This window comes from Rhinoderma darwinii, chromosome 3 (genome assembly GCF_050947455.1).
Source record: "Rhinoderma darwinii isolate aRhiDar2 chromosome 3, aRhiDar2.hap1, whole genome shotgun sequence".
Classification (NCBI taxonomy): Eukaryota; Metazoa; Chordata; class Amphibia; order Anura; family Rhinodermatidae; genus Rhinoderma; species Rhinoderma darwinii.
The window spans coordinates 87729701-87748864 of NC_134689.1; the positions used below are offsets into that span (position 1 = coordinate 87729701).

At 44.7% G+C, this 19164-nt stretch overlaps 1 protein-coding gene across 5 annotated transcripts in view; it reads right to left on the reverse strand.

Annotated features, from left to right (window-relative positions):
* Positions 1-5738: 5738 nt before the first annotated feature.
* Positions 5739-19164, reverse strand: part of ACSL6 (acyl-CoA synthetase long chain family member 6) — a 231806-nt gene continuing 218380 nt past the window's right edge. For all 5 annotated transcript variants that reach the window (XM_075856443.1, XM_075856442.1, XM_075856444.1 and 2 more), the window contains exon 21: positions 5739-6358. In XM_075856443.1, coding sequence (XP_075712558.1) covers positions 6218-6358 — 141 coding nt within the window. In that variant the 3' untranslated portion in view covers positions 5739-6217. The remainder of the gene's footprint in view (positions 6359-19164) is intronic.

The following is a 19164-nucleotide window of genomic DNA, read 5'->3' on the forward strand; positions in this document are numbered from 1 at the left end:
CACAGTGTGACCGGAATGAAGGGGAGCAGCTCTCGTACGAGTGATGCGGCCCCTTCAAAACAGCTGATTGGTGGGTCCCGGGAGTCGGACCCCGCCAGTCATGGCTACTAATCTTACCTTCCTCTTCAGCCGCGACGATAGTTCTGTCGTCTCGATGCTGTGCGCGGCGCATAGCGTTGTGACGTGCTGTGCACAGCGTTTCACGTCAGGACCTCTGCTGCGATCCGGAACCAGGAAGGTAAGTAAAGTCTGTTACTATAGTAACAGGGGCCCGCGGCCCGAGTTACTATAGTAACTTTTTATTGATGTGGTGCGGGGGGCTGTGGGCCCCCCCTGGCTTCGGGGCCCAGTCGCAATTGCGACCGCTGCGACCCCTATAGCTACGCCAGTACATGAACATGTGATCGCTGTGACAACCAATCACAGCGATCACATGCTGTTGTACATATAATACAGTGTGCCCACGCTGTTACCAACAGCACTGGGCAGAGTATCAGGGACCAATCTGATGGTCCCTGAACATGTGGTCGCTGTGAAAACCTATCACAGCGACCACATTTGTTTTATTTTGATATTTCTGGCAGTAAATCTCCTGCCTCTTTTCTTCTCCTCAAACATTGTTTCAGTGTGAGGAGAAGAAGAGACTCGAGAGAATGGCTGCCAGAAGAATACTGTGAAAAAAAATACAGTTACACTATAAAACATTCTCAGTATAGATAGATTTCTATCTATCTATACAATCCATCTATCTTTTTTTCTTTCTATCTACCTTTTTATCTTTGATTCTATTAGAATAGGCAGGTAGGGAGTATATAATTATATATATATCCACATATATATAATATATATAGCAATAGCGGTTTATTTTTTTGTTAGCGGTAGTGTAGATATATATACCAGTTAGTCTGTGTGTTTTATAAAAAAAAAAGTTTGTTTAGTTAGTGTTAGTGTTAGTGACGTTATGGCGAGGAAGTTGTTTAGCGCCGAGGAGGCATACACCATGCTGTGGTCTGAGTCTGAGACCGCATCAGAGATGGCGTCAGAGATGGAACCTGTTTTGGGCAGTGACGATGACAGCGTCACTTCAGGTTCATCTTCAGGGGGGCGTTGTCCCTGATGCAGTTGAAACTGCAGAACATGGAAGCGCAGGGCCAAGTAGCGCTGTAGCATGGGACAGCCTGGTCCCTCCATTTCAGGCTCTTGTATGGGCACCTGCCCCATCTTTTGGGCCTAGAATCCATGGATTTACTACCACTCCTGGCGGCATAACCGTGGACAATACAAATTTTGTCCAAATGGATTGCTTACATTTATTTATAACTGACGACATCCTAAATCAGATTGTCCACGAAACTAATTTATATGCCGCTCAGTATATAAGGCAGAAACCTTCATCCACCCATGCCAGAGATTGGACGCCCACCAATTTGCAAGAATTAAAAAAAAAATTGTGGCTCACCCTAAATATGGGTATTGTCAAAAAGCCCTCCATTAGGTCTTACTGGTCAACAAGTCCCACCCAAGCCACTCCAGTATATTCTGCAGTAATGCCCAGGTCTCGTTATGAGACAATAATGAGGTTCCTCCACTTCAACGACAACGCACAGGCCCCCCCCAAGTACCGATGCAAACCGTGATCGGTTGTTCAAAATAAGACCACTGATAAATTCCCTCAATAATTTATTCCTGCAACTCTACACCCCTGAGCAGAATGTAAGCGTGGACGAATCCCTCCTCAACTTTCATGGCAGACTTAGCTTTCGCCAAGATACGGCGTTAAGCTCTACAAATTGTGTGAAAATGGGTCAGGATATACCACCGCCTTCAGGATTTATGAAGGGCGGGACCGCTCAATAAATGTTCCTGGATGCCCCCCTGATCTTTCCACCAGATCATGTGGGAGATAATGCAGCCTCTGCTTCACAAGGGGTACCACCTGTACTGCGACAATTTTTATTCTAGTGTGCCCCTGTTTAGGCATTTGCATGCTGCAAGGACTGGGGCATGTGGTACCATGCGCAAAAACCGAATTGGTTTTCCGCAGCAATTAGTGGGGAAGCGCATGGTAAAGGGGGACTCCTGTGCTTATGCATCTGAAGAATTGCTGGCGGTCAAGTTCAGGGATCGCAAAGATGTGTATGTGCTAAGCACGATTCATACCGCAGGAACAGTGGCAGTGAGGGAAAGAGGGGCAACATCGGACAAGCACAAACCAGTGAGCGTGTCCGAATATAACAAGTACATGGGGGGGTGGATTTAAGCGACCAGGTTTTACAGCCCTATTTAGTGAAGCGAAAAACAAAAACCTGGTACAAAAAAGTGGCCATTTATTTGTTACAGGTGGCCATCCACAACTCATTTGTGCTCTACAAAAAAAACAGAGGCAGAGACACATACCTGGATTTCCAGGAAAAAATTATTGAAGGCCTCATATTTGATGTTCAGGACACCCGAGAATGCCCCCAGTCTGAGGATGTCACGCGACTGACTGAAAGACACTTCATCAGTCGGATTCCCCCAACACCAACCAGAAGCAACCCCCAGAAAAGGTGCCGCGTCTGCAGAAAAGACGGGCACCGCAAAGATTCCCGATATTTCTGTCCCTCATGTCCCTCACAACCAGGCCTGTGCATTGAGCCATGTTTTAAAAAATACCACACTGTTCTGAATGATTAGACTTTAGTTAATTAATTCAAAATATTTTTTTCCCTACATTACGTTTTTATTTTTCCCCTGATTTTACTCCAAGGGTGAGGGAGGGAATGGGTGGGGGGTGGATGTCATGTTTGCATATTTTCTAAAGATCATCTTCTGTAGAGCTCCATTTGCATAAACCTGCAATTTCTTATTTTAGAAAACCCCCCAAAAATAAATTTCCATTATACCCCTAGATGAATATTTTGGGATTTCTGCTTCAAGAGCAGATATTTTGGAAGTGTTATAGAAACTCTGTTGAGTTTTGTAAAACCAGCTTTGAAAAAAAGCGATTTGTGAAATAAGCTTCTTCTATCGTCCGCCCTCCTACATCTCCATGTGATAATAAGGCCCACATATTTGGTATCCCCATGCACAGAAGTGGCAGAATGTGAAAGGAGATTAATTTTGTCCGTGGTCTATGCCGTGTGTGAAAAATGCTGGCATAAACTGACGCATTTGCTAAAAAATTGCTCATTTTATTTTGTTCCATCTTATTCAAGAAACTTTCAGAAGAAAACTGGACTGTCTAAAAATATGATAAACCCCTTGAAGAAAACCTTGTGGGGTCTACTTCTGTGAATGAAGTCATTTATGGGGTGATTCTAATGTTTCAGCAGCATTACACCCCCCAGAATACAGTATGCTGCTATAAAATCAAATGCAAAATTCCTGGACCGAAAAGGCCAAAAAACCTTCTTTTATGCCAAGCCCTGGCACATGCCCGCACAGTGAATATGGCACACATATTTGGTATCTCCATGCACGGGAGAAGTGGAAGAATGTGAAAGGAGATTAATTTTGTCCGTGGTCCATACTATGTGTGAAAAATACTGGCATAAACTGACGCAATTGCTAAATTCTTGAATTTTTTTCCAATTTTGCCCACTTTAGAGAAAAAAAAAATAAATTATAAATACTGACAAATGCCACTAAAACAAAGCCCTATCTGTCCTTTAAAAAAGAGTGTAAAATTCAAAAATGAACTTTATTCACCTGCAGAGTTATAGTCATCTAAAGAAGCGCATAGCAAAATTGTGAAATTTGCTCTGGTCATTTAGCTGTAAAACAGCCTAGTCCTTAACCGGTTAAACCCGACATGGTGCCTAAAATATAATCTAAAAATAAGCAGGCCCCAAAATCCTGTAGATGCTCTTTTGCTTCTGAGGCCGGTGTTTCAGTTCATTAGGACACTAGGGTCACATGTGGGATATTTCTAAAAACTGCAGAATCTGGGCAATAAATATTGAGTTGCGTTTCTCTGATAAAACCTTCTGTGTTACAGATTTTTTTTTATTACAAATGAATTTCAGCAAAAAAAAAAAGACATTTGTAAACTTCCCCTCTACTTTGCTTTATTTCCTGTGAAACGCCTAAAGGGTTAAGAAACTATCTGAATGCTGTTTTGAATACTTTGAGGGGTGCAGTTTTTAAAATGGGCTGATTTATTGGGGGATTCTAATATATAAGGCCCTCAAAACCAATTCAGAACTAAACTAGTACCTGTAAAAATCGCCTTTTGAAATTTTATAAAAAATGTGAGAAATTGCTGCTAAAGTTCTAAGCCTTGTAACATCCTAGAAAAATAAAAGGACGTTCAAAAAACGATGCAAATATAAAGTAGACATATGGGAAATGGTAACTAGTGACTATTTTGTGTGGGATTACTATGTTTTACAAGCAGATACATTTAAATTTAGAAAAATGCATATTTTTGCAAATTTTCTCTACATTTTGCTGTTTTTCATGAATAAATACTGAATTTATCGACCAAATTTTTCCACTATCATAAAGTACAATATGTCACGAGAAAACAATCAGAATCGCTTGGATAGGTAAAAGCATTCCCAAGTTATTATGACATAAAGTGACATGTCCGATTTGAAAAAAATCGGCTGTGCCACAAGGCCAAAACAGGCTGCGTCCTGAAGGGGTTAAAGCACAGACAAGGCTGCAGTTCAAAAAATAAGTACTGTATACATAAAAGAAGTGTAGAGTGTGGTATACAGTCAGGTGGGGAATGCAGACATGGAAAGTTGTGTTCTTTAGAGGTCTTCTTTAATAAACCAGTGGCTGCCCCTCCTATTTGGGATACCACTAGAAAATGGTAATCAATTAGTACAGGGGTGCACTTTCTAGCTGGTTTCTAGCTAGGGTATCTGATTATTGTACATACAATGCAAAGATTAGGGGACTATGATGTGTCTATGAATATAGGGAATATCGCATTATTACATATAATCAAGAGTATTGTGTTGGTATGAGCAACAAAGACAGTAGTGATATTACAGACTACTGCTTTCTTCACCTCCCCAGAATGAAGCCAATGTGGCAAATTTTTAGCACCCGCAACCCCACCATTAAGAGCCTCTCTCTATACCAGAAGTTTTCTATACTTGGAGGTACTGTATGCTTTCATTCACAACCACTAACTGTTCTCACGTAGAGTAAAAGCTATGGCGACATTAAGGGCACAATAATTCATCATACATCTTAGCTCTATACTTACATGCAGGAATTTTGCTACAATGGAAACATCTAATAGGTAAAAAGTTTTTATTGTAGGAATTTTCACATACTTGGAAATGCCACGGTGCTTATTTCAAACATTTTTCACAAAGTTGTGTGTCCTTCTATATTCCAAAGGTGTATCCGTCCGTCAGTTCAGTTCCATCGAGGGCACGTCAGAATGGCGTTTGTATGTTCTGTCATAATTTATGTTAACATATTGGCGGAGAGTTTCAAAATTGGTGCAAATGAATAGTGGAGCAGTTGCCGTAGCGACCAATTAGATTGCACCTTAGAAAAATGACAGCCAGCATGTGTTTGCTATGGGCAACTGCACCGCTTTCCACTTTCACTAGTAAATCTCCTCTATTGGGCTAGGCAAATTAAACCACAAGCTCGATTAAGGCAGGTAATACATTTTCTGCAAAATACCACAGAATATATTTCTATACTATTAAAATATAAATAGTAAAAATAATCATTTTATCCTTCCATGTCAATGTATTGTCAATACAACAGTAAATAGACACAGTAAATTATACCTTTATGATTATTTTATTGAAAATTATTAATTTCTTGAAACCTTTAAACATTTTACACAGCTTGCGCAATATGTACCGCTATATAAACAGGACATGACTGTCCTTGCAATCCAGAAAACAGGTCAATGTTTTTTTTATGTTTCGTGCACTTATTAAACAGTAGTTTAATTCTAAAATATTTTCTGTGCTTAAAAACAAAGTGTCCTTATTGAAGCTGTGCTGGGATACTGTACTATGGGTATTAGCCTTCAGTCTGCTGCTGTACAGTACATGCTAGTAACGTAACAGAAAAAGAGTAACTGGTTAATTTAACCTCTGTAGTCTTTCATTGCTTTTATGCATTCCAAGCACTTTGAAGATAACTGGGTTAAAGAAAATAAAATCCAAGAAGTAGGGGAAAAAAAAGTATCCACATATTGTATGAATACCGCAGGACAGCGGACATTATTGGGAGTTTGGCCATTCACAGTTTGTCACACAGAAACAGTAGCGTAAAGCTCCTCGATCTCTTGCTTGAAGAAGTCTCTAAGTTCACGTCTCTTTGCCTTGAGTGTTGGTGTCAACAAACCATTTTGTACAGTGAACATCTCTTTATGGATATGAATCGCTTTCACCTGTAAAAAAACATATAATCATGAAAAACTTTGGATGGAATTGTGTATATACGTAACGAAATGTATAAAAGGGTAGCGTGCTGTACTTTAATAATGTGAAAACTATTAAAGGGGTTTTCCCACGATGGACATTTATGACACATGATATGTCATAAATGTCAGATAGGTGCGGGTCCCACCTCTGGGGTTCTATCTCTAGAACGGGGTCCCCTAAACCCCGTTCTAGCTTTTTGTATTCACGCTGCCTCGTGGCCACTTCATGATTAGATGGCCGGGAGTTACAGAAACAGTGTAACTCGCTGAGCTACGCTGTTTCCGTAACTCCCATAGTAGTGAATGGCAGTTACGGAAGCATGCGAGCTACGCTGTTTTCTCCTTCATGGTCGGAAATCAGCTGGAACACAAAAAGGTAGAACGAGGTTTAGAGGCCCCATTCTAGAGATGGGTGCGGGTCCCAGAAGTGGGATCTGCATCTATCTGATATTTATGACATGTCATAAATGTCTCTCATGGGAAAACCCCTTTAGTATCTTTTATGCTATAAATGATCACTTGAAATTGAGACTGCACTACTGGGAGATTCTGATGGGGACATGCCTCCTGAATTCTTCTCGTGTGGATCCAAATCATCAAATACATCAATGTTCACACATAGCTGCCACTGTTCAAGCCAAATAGAGTCACTGACTTCCATCAAAAGTTTATTGAATATTTCTTAATAAAATAGACGACTTCTATGCTTTTTTTTACTTATTTCTAAAAATGTACCAAAAAACACCACTGATCATAAGCGGTTAAAAAAGGGGAAGTACCAAAATTGGGCAACACTTTTAGGCTACATGCACACGTTGATTAATTTGGTACAGAAAATCCGCATCAAAACCACAGGTAAACGCGGGTAATTCCACAGGTAAAATGCGCACCTAATAGTGCATTTTTTTAATGTGGTTTCTACACTTTGATGTGGAAAAAGGTGTGTTTTTTTATGCTTCTGATTTAGGTGTTTTATTTTATAAACTGGTCAGATACAATTCGCAGGCGGAAAAGCATGATAAAGTGACATGCTGCGGATTTTAAAATACGCATAGCAAGTCAATTTACGTGCGGAAGAATTCTACATCGTGTAGATGAGATTGCTTGAGATCTTATTTACATTGCTGGTACTGTATTACGCTGCGGACTTGCAAATCCGCATTGTTTGCATTTGGCCTTAAAGTGAATCGACAACTACAATTACACTATAGTGCAGCCAACTAGTACACTACCTATAGCGCCTGCCCTGAAAAGAGCGAACCCGACCTCCAAACTATCCCTATAAAGCAATAGTTCTACCTCTCTATAAGTCAATTGCTGACCAAACAGGAAAATTGATACAAAACTAATTGAAAGAGGGAAAAACAGTTAAGGGGGTTACAAGGAAAATGGGAGGGTATGCCTGGCAGTACTACAACAGTTCAATCTGAGGATTTCATTGGACAAACCCTTTACGTTTTAATGACCTTAATGAATCTGTATGATCAGTGGTCCTTTTCTGTGAATATTTCACCTCTGATCCATAGGGTAACCAATACCTGTAATCATTTATTTTTTTCTGTAATTGAGAATACCTTATTTTTAACCCCACCACGCTATGCTGTTTTTAATTTGCAATGTCATGAGAGTGAAGGAAGGATATAGGACAATGAATGGACAGAATTTGCTCACTTTTCCTCAATTGATCTGGCCCTGTCTGAATAGTAGAAAAATAGGATAGGTTCAGAAAATGTACTAAGTAGGTAGGCAAAGTATCCCTTATTTTAAAACTGCCCCTACTGCTAAAAGACAAGTTGAAGAACGATTCGGGTTATTATTTGTTCTACGTCAGTTTTCTGGCGTAGAAAAATCACAACTGCCTCAAAAGTCGCTATTTTTGCAAAAAAGACATTTGAATTGCTCACGCCACTATAACAAAAAAATGGCTTAATGGAAGACGGTGTGGCCTTCAGGGGACTGATACATTTTCCAGAATTTACGCCAGCAATTGGAGTAAATTAGAGAAGATCTACTACAGCTCGTAGCTTTATTAGATTTGACTTTCTGGCGCAAAGGAGGTCAGAGATACACCTCATTTATTAACCCCTTAACGCTCAGCGACGTAATATTCCGTCGCACTGACCATGCCGTTCGCGCTCAGCGATGGAATATTACGTCACGGGAGTAACAGCCATTTCGGCCGTCTTCCCGACACATGCAGGAGCTGTGACAGCTGTTGTCTCGTACAGCAGTTGCCGCAGCTCCTATAGCGGGGACCGATCGCGGTGTCCCCCCTGATTAACCCCTTAAAAACCGTGTTCAATACCGAACGCGGCTTTTTAGGGGTTAAGCTACCATCGCCGGCTTGCTACACGATAGCACAATGGTGTCCGGCTATGCCATCGACGGAAACCTAGTGGGTCCTGACAAAGTCAGTGAGTAGCTGACAGCTCTAATATGCTGCACTACGCATGTAGTGCAGTGTATTAGAATTGCGATCAGGGCCTCCTGCCCTCAAGTCCCCTAGTGGGACAAAGTAATAAAGTAAAAAAAAAGATGTGTAAAAATAAGAAAATAAAACTCCCCCTTTTTCCCTTATCAGTCCTTTATTATTCATTAAAATATATAAACAAACAAATAAACTATACATAATTGGTATCGCCGCGTCCGTAACGGCCTGAACTACAAAATTATTTCCTTATTTATGAACGCCGTAAAAGAAAATAATAATAAACCGTACCAGAATCACAATTGTTTGGTCACTTCACCTTCCAAAAAATTGAATAAAAAGAGATCAAAAAGTTGCATGTACCTAAAAATCAAAAACTGTTAGTTACACAAAAAATAAGTCCTCACACGGCTTTATTGATGGAAAAATAAAAAAGTTATGGCTCTTAGAATAAGGTAACATAAAAAGTGAATGATTGCACAATAAAATACTTTTTGTAAAAAAACGCCATAAGACATAAAAAAAACTATAAACATATAGTATCGCCGTAATCGCATCACCTTGCAAAATTAAGTGAATATGTCATTTATAGTGCACGGTAAACGCTGTAAAAAAAATAGAATGAAAAAACAATAGTAGAATTGCTGTTTTTTAGTCACCACGCCACTTAAAAATAGAATAAAAACTGATCAAAAAGTCGCATGCACCCCATGAAAACTGCAATGAATTCCTCAAGGGGTCTAGTTTCCAAAATGGGGTCACTTTTGGGGGGTTTCCACTGTTTTGGCACCACAAGACTTCTTCAAACCGGACATGGTGCCTAATAAAAAGGAGGCCTCAAAATCCTCTAGGTGCTCCTTTGCTTCGGAGGCCGGTGCTTCAGTCCATTACCGCACTAGGGCCACATGTGGGATATTTCTCTAAACTGCAGAATCTGGGCAATAAGTATTGAGTTGCGTTTCTCTGGTAAAACCTTTTGTGTTATAAAAAAAAAATGGCATAAAAAGGATTTTCTGACAAAAAAAAAAAAAATGTCAATTGCACCTCTACTTTGCTCTAAATTCCCGTGAAACATCTAAAAGGTTCATAAACTTTCTAAATGCTGTTGTATACTTTGAGGGGTCTAGTTTCTAAAATGGGGTGTTTGATGGGGGTTTCTAATATATGAGCCCCTCAAAGCAACTTCACAACTGAACTGGAACCTAAAAAAAATAAAAATGAGGCAATACTTCACTTCTAACATTATACTGATAATAAGCCGTGCCCACCCTGCGATGACCCCAGTTTTGACCGTTTGTATAAACAGAGACCCCTATTAGACCGTTTCAGTGCCCAATTTTCCCAAGCATTCACCCCCGAGAATTGTATTTCTATTGATGTGTCCTTGGTACATTTTAAAGGGAGGCTTCAATTCCGCCAGTACCTGCCGGGTAAGAGGGCAAGGTATGGTGTGAAGATGTATAAGCTGTGTGAGAGTGCATCAGGGTATACTTACAAATTTAGGATATACGAAGGAAAGGACACCAGTATTCAGCCCCCAGAATGTGCCCCCCCCCCCCCTTACTGGGAGTTAATGCAAAAATTGTTTGGGATTTAGTGCACCCACTGCAGGACCAGGGTTACCACCTCTACCTGGATAATTTTTATACCAGCTTCCCACTCTTCAAGTGCCTCGCTTCCAGAAGTGCTGCGGCATGCGGTACTGCTAGAAGAAATCTGAGAGGCCTCCCTAAGACTCTGCTTGGGCAAACACCCAGAAGGGGTGAGAGCAGGGCACAATCCAGCAGCAACATATTGTGTGTCAAGTACAAGGACGAGAGATGTCCTTGTATTTACAACAATACATGCCCACACCAGTACCCATGTACCTGTACGAGGTACCAGTACAAAGACCCCCAAACCAGACTGCATCCTGGACTACAATAGGTACATGGGAGGGGCGGACTTGTCAGATCAAGCCCTGAAGCACTACAGCGCCATGTGGTGTGGTATAAGAAGCTGGCCGTGCACATCATACAGATGGCATTGTACAATGCGTACGTGCTACGTCGATGTACAGGCCAGACGGGAACATTCCTGGAATTTCAAGAGGTGGTTATCAAGAAACTCATTTTTAGGGACCATGAAGGGGGGCTCCCAGTAGTTCTGGAAGCGAGGCCACATGCATCGTACGAGGGCAACACTTTCCAGGAGAAGTTCCCCAAACTGGCAAGAAGGGAAAAAGTCAAAAGAGGTGCAAAGTCTGTTATAAGAGGGGGGTAAGGAAGGACACAATATATCAATGTGACACGTGTCCTGAAAAACGAAGGCTCTGTATGAAAGAGTGTTTTAAAATGTATCATACATCCCTTGACTTTTAATCTACCCCAGTTTTACTTACCCTGATGCACTCCGCACAGCTTATCCCCCTAATCTTTCCCTTCTGAGCCCTGCTGCGTGCCCAGGCAGCTGATAACAGCCACATGTAGGGTATTGCCATACCCGTGAGAACCCACATTCCGGTTTATGGGGTGTATGTCTCCGGTCAAAATGCTCACTACACCTCTAGATGAATGCCTTGTAGTTTTTAAAACGGGGCCACTTCTCGAGGGTTTCAACTGTACTGGTACCTCAGGGGCTTCTGCATACATGACTTCGCACCAGAAAATCCCCAGTAGGCCAAATGGTGGTCCTTTCCTTCTGAGCTGTAGCGCCCATGGCCGCGGGCCGTCGGGTTCACTCACCTCCCGACGCCCGCAGCCATGGATCTGTGAGCGCTGGCCTCCGTCTCCCTCCTAGGAGATGCCAGCGCTCACTTCCGCTCCGTCCGGCCGGGTCCCGTAGGGTGCGCGCGCACGCTCGCGCCCGCTCTTAAAGGGCCAGCGCGCGCACATGAAAACAATGATCATTAACCCACGTGATTCCCTGCCCTATAAGAATGCCCCAGCCCTTCTGATCCTTGCCTGAGCGTTGTTAGTCTTTCCCTGTCTGTCTCGCAAATGGTCCCTTAGTGTCTCCCGTTCCAGCTGTGACCCGTGCCCTGTTACCGTTCCTGTATTCCGCATTTTTCCTGTGCCTACCCGTGTTCAAGTGCCATCTGCCACGTCAAGTGCCATCTGCCACGTCAAGTGCCATCTGCCACGTTCAAGTGCTATCTGCTAATCGGATACTGCCCGCCACGTCTGGCGCCACTTTCCGCACCTGCCTCCATCCGTGCTGAAGCCACAGTCACCGTCCGGACTATTTCAGGTACCTAAGCATTACTGTCTGCTATCTTACTTTCACATAGACTGTGACCTGGTCAGCTGCCTCCCCGCTACGGCGGAGTGGCCTAGTGGGTCCACAAACCCAGTGTCCGTGACAGTACGCTCAGGCCATGGAACCCGCTGGCCAGCCCAAGACCCCAGTACAGAAGATTCAGACAGAGATGCATGACCTACGCACTCGTCAGGATCAACTCCTTGAGGCGGTGAATTCTATTCTGGTCCGCCTGGATCTACTCGCTGTTCCACCCCGGTTCTTCCTCCAGAAGCTGTTGCCGTGCCACTGCCTGTTGCTCTCCCTGTTTGTTCCGGGTCCTCAGTTTCTCTGCCTCTTCCTCCTCGCTATGACGGTGACCCCAGAGCATGCAGAGGATTTCTCAATCAGTGCACGGTGCATTTTAGGCTACGGCCTCATCTCTTTCCCCTCCGAGGAGGCTAAAGTAGCGTTCATCATCTCCCTCCTCGCTGCCAAGGCCCTCGCATGGGCAAACCCAATCTTGGAGCAACAAGGACCTGTATCCGCGGACCTAGCCTTGTTCCTGCAGTCCTTTCGTGCCGTGTTCGAGGAGCCGGGTCGAACATCCTCTGCCGCAGCCACTCTGTTGACCCTCAAGCAAGAAGGCTCCACAGTAGGGGAGTATGCGATCTCCTTCCGTACCCTAGCAGCCGAGCTGGCATGGAACAATGAGGCACTGGTGGCGACCTTCTGGCAGGGACTGTCCTCTCACATCAAGGACGAACTGGCAGCCCGCGACCTTCCTTCTACCTTGGATGCCCTCATCCTGTTAGCCACCCGGGTTGATATGAGAATCCGGGAGCGCTCTCAAGAAGTTCGTCAGGAGAGCTGGGCCCACAGACCAGCACTCCCTGCCCAGAGACCACAATTGTCCACTCCTAGTGCGCTACCTGAGGAACCCATGCAGGTAGACAGAGTCCGGTTATCTGAACAGGAGAAGCAGCGCAGACGCTCCTCTGGACTTTGCATGTATTGCAGCCTCAAGGGTCATTTTGTGCGTCAATGCCCACAGAAACCGGGAAACTCCAGTACCTAGGGTTGGTTGGAGAGGCAACTCTAGGTGGAACGTCTCCAAACGTTAAAACCTCTTCCAAATTATCGATACCTGTGGCCATCGTCACCGGACAGGCATCACATCCTTCCTCCGCCTATCTTGACTCTGGAGCGGCTGCTAATTTTATCCACCAAGACCTAGTGGATCGGTTTCAACTACCCACAGTCCATCTGGAGAGACCCCTGGCAGTTGCCTCTGTGAATCGTCTACCGCTGCCTGATCCAATCATGCTCATCACTGAGCCGGTGACATTACGGGTCGGAGCTCTTCACTCAGAACAAATCTCCTTCCTGGTACTACCCAAGGCTATCAATCCTATCCTGCTGGGTCTGCCATGGCTCCGTCTACACGCCCCGACACTCGACTGGAGTTCTGGAGAAGTTCTTCAATGGGGTTCCAGATGCCATAGCCATTGCCTGTCACAAGTCCGTCATGTTGTGCACCCTCTGCCTCAGTCACTCTCCGATCTACCTTCTCAGTATGCCAGTTTTGTGGATGTCTTCTGCAAACGAGAGGCTGAGACGTTGCCTCCACATCGGAGTTATGACTGTCCCATTGAACTGGTTCCCAATGCTTCTCTTCCCCGTGGACGAGTATATCCTCTCTCCTTGCCAGAGACGTTATCAATGTCAGCCTATATCAAGGAGAACTTGGAGAGGGGTTTTATTCGAAAATCTTCCTCCCCGGCCGGGGCAGGATTCTTCTTCGTTAAAAAGAAAGATGGATCTCTCCGACCCTGCATTGACTACCGTGGTCTCAATCAGATCACGGTCAAGAACAAATACCCGTTGCCACTCATTTCCGAGCTGTTTGATCGCATACGAGGAGCCAAAATTTTTTCCAAGCTAGATCTGCGGGGGGCCTATAATCTAATCCGGATTCGCCGGGGTGACGAATGGAAGACGGCATTTAACACCCGCGATGGGCACTACGAATACCGAGTGATGCCCTTCGGACTGTGTAACGCTCCCGCAGTATTTCAGGAGTTCGTTAATGACATCTTCCGAGATCTCCTCTATACGTGTGTTGTAGTTTATCTCGATGATATTCTAATCTTCTCCCCAGATCTGATGACCCATCGGAGGCACGTTCGTCAAGTTCTTCTGCGACTAAGAGAGAATCGCTTGTATGCCAAGTTAGAGAAATGCACATTTGAAAAGAGGTCTCTGCCCTTCCTGGGCTATGTCATCTCGGATCAAGGCCTTAAGATGGACCCTGAGAAGTTAAAGTCTGTCCTGGAATGGCCACGTCCTCAGGGCCTAAGGGCCATACAGCGGTTCCTGTGTTTCGCCAATTTCTACCGGCAGTTTATTCCGAACTTTTCTTCTCTGACGGCCCCCATCTCTACCCTTACCAAGAAGGGTGTGAACGCCAAGGTGTGGACTCCGGAGGCAGAGTCCGCATTCATTAGCCTCAAGAAAGCCTTCACTTCAGCTTCGATCCTCCATCACCCTGACATATATCAGCAGTTCTCACTGGAAGTGGACGCTTCCTCTGTTGGTGCAGGCGCACTTCTGTTCCAGAGGAGCTCCAAAGGAAAGGCAGTAGTGTGTGGCTACTACTCAAGACTGTTTTCCTCTGCTGAGCGCAATTATTCCATTGGAGATCGGGAGCTACTGGCTATCAAATTGGCCCTGGAGTGGAGACATCTTCTGGAGGGCGCTGCTCACCCCATCCTGATCTTCACCGACCACAAGAATCTCACTTACCTTCAGTCCGCTCAAAGACTGAATCCTCGTCAAGCCAGGTGGTCACTGTTCTTAACCCTGTTTCCTATAAGCTGCGGCTGCCCCCTACCCTCAGAATCCCTAACTCCTTCCATGTGTCCCTCCTGAAACCAGTGGTCCTGAACCGCTACAGCAAGACCTCTAGTTCCTCAGTTGCTTCCAGCGGGCCTTCTGATGTATTCGAGGTAAAGGAGATCCTGGACCGCAAGAGGGTAGGAGGAAGGACTTTCTATCTGGTGGACTGGAGAGGGTTTGGTCCTGAGGAGAGGTCCTGGGAGCCAGAAGAGAACCTCAGTGCTCCTGCTCTTATTAAAAAGTTCCTCTCTCACTCTGGCCCCAAGAAGAGGGGGTGTAAGAGGGGGGATACTGTAGCGCCCATGGCCGCGGGCCGTCGGGTTCACTCACCTCCCGACGCCCGCAGCCATGGATCTGTGAGCGCTGGCCACCGTCTCCCTCCTAGGAGATGCCAGCGCTCACTTCCGCTCCGTCCGGCCGGGTCCCGTAGGGTGCGCGCGCACGCTCGTGCCCGCTCTTAAAGGGCCAGCGCGCGCACATGAAAACAATGATCATTAACCCACGTGATTCCCTGCCCTATAAGAATGCCCCAGCCCTTCTGATCCTTGCCTGAGCGTTGTTAGTCTTTCCCTGTCTGTCTTGCAAATGGTCCCTTAGTGTCTCCCGTTCCAGCTGTGACCCGTGCCCTGTTACCGTTCCTGTATTCCGCATTGTTCCTGTGCCTACCCGTGTTCAAGTGCCATCTGCCACGTCAAGTGCCATCTGCCACGTTCAAGTGCTATCTGCTAATCGGATACTGCCCGCCACGTCTGGCGCCACTTTCCGCACCTGCCTCCATCCGTGCTGAAGCCACAGTCACCGTCCGGACTATTTCAGGTACCTAAGCATTACTGTCTGCTATCTTACTTTCACATAGACTGTGACCTGGTCAGCTGCCTCCCCGCTACGGCGGAGCGGCCTAGTGGGTCCACAAACCCAGTGCCCATGACATGAGCCCTCCCATGGGCCCAAACGGCAGTTTATCACCACAAATGGGGTATTGCGGCACTCAGGAGAAATTGGGCAACAAAATGGAGCATTTTATTGCTTGTGAAAATAAGAAATTTTGAGCTAAAACTACATATTATTCCAAAAAATTTTTTTTATCATTTTTTTTTAATTCCAAGCCCAATTCAATTAATTTCTGTGAAGAAACTATGGGGTCTAAATGGTCACATTACCCATAAATGAATTTCTTGAGGGGTGTAGTTTCCAAAATGGGGTCACTTCTGGTGGGTTTCCATTGCTTTGATACCTCTGGGGCTCTGCAAATGCGACATGGCACCCAAAAAACAATCCAGCAAAATCTGCACTCCAAAGAACACACAGCGCTCCTTCCCTTCTGAGGCCTCCCATGGGCCCAAACGGCAGTTTATCGCCACAAGTGGGGTATTGCTGCACTCAGGAGAAATTGGGCAACAAAATGGGGTATTTTGTTCCCTGTGAAAATAAGATATTTTGATGAAAAATGACATTTTATTGGAAAAAATGTCATTTTTTAAATTTCACAGCCCAATTCAAATATGTGCTGTGTAAAAACTGTGCGGTGAAAATGGTAACAACAACCATAAATTAATTCCTTGAGGGGTGTAGTTTCCGAAATGGGGTCACTTTTGGGGGATTCCTACTGTTTTGGCACCTCAACACCTCTTCAAACCTGGCATGCTGCCTAAAATATATTCTAATAAAAAAGAGGGCACAAAATGCACTAGGTGCTTCTTTGCTTCTGGGGCTTGTGTTTTAGTCCACGAGCGCAGTAGAGCCACATGTGGGACATTTCTAAAAACTGCAGAATCTGGATAATACATATTTAGTAGTGTTTCTCTGGTAAAACCTTCTGTGTTACAGAAAAAAAATTAATACAATTGAAATTCAGCAAGAAAAATGAAATTTGCAAATTTCACCTACACTTTGCTTTAATTCCTGTGAAATGCCTGAAGGGTTAAATAAACATTCTAAATGCTGTTTTGAATACTTTGAGGGGTCTAGTTTTCAAAATGGGGTGTTTTATGGGTGTTTCTAATACATAGGCCCCTCAAAGCCACTTCGGAACCGAACAGGTACCTTAAAAAAAAGGCTTTTGAAATTTTCTTAAAAATATGAGAAATTGCTGTTTATGTTCTAAGCCTTGTAACGTCCAAGAAAAATAAAAGAATGTTCAAAAAACGATGCCAATCTAAAGTAGACATATGGGAAATGTGAACTAGTAACTATTTTGGGTGGTATAACCATCTGTTTTACAAGCAGATGCATTTAAATTCCGAAAAATTCTATTTTTTATAAATTTTCTCTAAATTTTGCAATTTTTCACCAATAAATGCTGAATATATCGTCCAAATTTCACCACTAACATAAAGCCCAATGTCTCACGTGAAAACAATCTCAGAATCGCTTGGATATGTTTAAGCATTCCGACTTTATTACCACATAAAGTGAAATATGTCAGATTTGAAAAATGGGCTCTGAGCCTTAAGGCTCAAACTAGGCTGCGTCCTTAAGGGGTTAAGAGGCATGTGCATCTTACTCGTTTGAAATGCCATTCTTAATAAATTTCCCCCTCAGAGTCTTTTTTCTTCAATGTTTCTATCTGTAGGAAGGGAATCAATTATAAACATCTTAAAAATGATTCATATATCCAGAAAAACCCTTTCAAAGTGATCTGTCATCAGACTATTCTGCCCTATATAAAGCAGCATAGTGTGAGGTGAGGTCTGCTATCCTGTAGCCCAAACGGCACAAACTTATATATTTTGTCTTTATGCTAATAGGAGTTAGCAAAGAATACAGTGGACTCACAGTCATGAGTTAGGTGTATTCATGAGGGGAGCGCACCCCATCCTCCGCCCACCCAGCAGTCGTTAAAGGGGTTTTCCGGAAGTAAAAAATTACTTTTAATTAAACTAAACAATAAAAAACATTTAACTTTGTAATGTACTTACGTTTGATTAGCTGGCTGTATCGTCGTATCCCCTCTTCCGTCACGTGACCGCTTGTCCATGTAAAATTTGCACTTCCTGTGCATACCCGTCCATTCGCGCCTAACTTCCGGTTTGCGGTTTCCGGTTTTCAGTGTACGGTTACGTCATACTGTACCACGTGTTTTCCCCATCTGCTTAGAGCATGCGTGGTTGACACTACCACGCATGCTCTGTTAAATGATATGGGTGCGTCTTCAGCAGCAGTTTCATTGCGCATGCGCAAGTCTTAATATGTGGTGTCGGTGTGCACTGTGACGGCCGTGTCTGCCGTAGCTCGCTCACTCCTTCTCCTCCTCACAGTCCGAAGCGCATGTGAGGAGGAGGAGGAGGGTGTTTATTTGCTCACTGTAGGAGCGGAATCCCCAAACCCGGGATTGGGGATTCCGCTCCAGGAGAAGTCACAGACTTCACTGTGTCCATATATGGACACAGTGACTTCTGAAGCGGACTCACCGGCGAATTGGCCGGGGATTCCGCTCCAAGAGAAGTCTCAGACTTCACTGTGTCCATATATGGACAGTGACGTCAGGGACTAATGAAGCGGAATCCCCGCCGATGTGGCCGGGGATTCCGCTCCAAGAGAAGTCACAGACTTCACTGTGTCCATATATGGACAGTGACGTCAGGGACTAATGAAGCGGAATCCCCGCCGATGTGGCCGGGGATTCCGCTCCAGGAGAAGTCACGGACTTCACTGTGTCCATATATGGACACAGTGACTTCTGAAGCGGAATCACCGGCGAATTGGCCGGGGATTCCGCTCCAGGAAAAGTCACTGACTTCACTGTGTCCATATATGGACAGTGACGTCAGGGACTTCTGAAGCGGAATCCCCGCCGATGTGGCCGGGGATTCCGCTCCAGGAGAAGTCACTGACTTCACTGTGTCCATATATGGACAGTGACGTCAGGTACTTCTGAAGCGGAATCCCCGCCGATGTGGCCGGGGATTCCGCTCCAGGAGAAGTCACTGACTTCACTGTGTCCATATATGGACAGTGACGTCAGGGACTTCTGAAGCGGAATCCCCGCCGATGTGGCCGGGGATTCCGCTCCAGTAGAAGTCACTGACTTCACTGTGTCCATATATGGACAGTGACGTCAGGGACTTCTGAAGCGGAATCCCCGCCGATGTGGCCGGGGATTCCGTTCCAGGAGAAGTACCTCACTTCACTGTTCATATATGGACAGTGAAGTGAGGGATTTCTCCAGAGCCGTCCCCTACAGGAAAGTACGGCGGGTGGCATTGCCTACAGGGGGGCTATGTGGCATTAC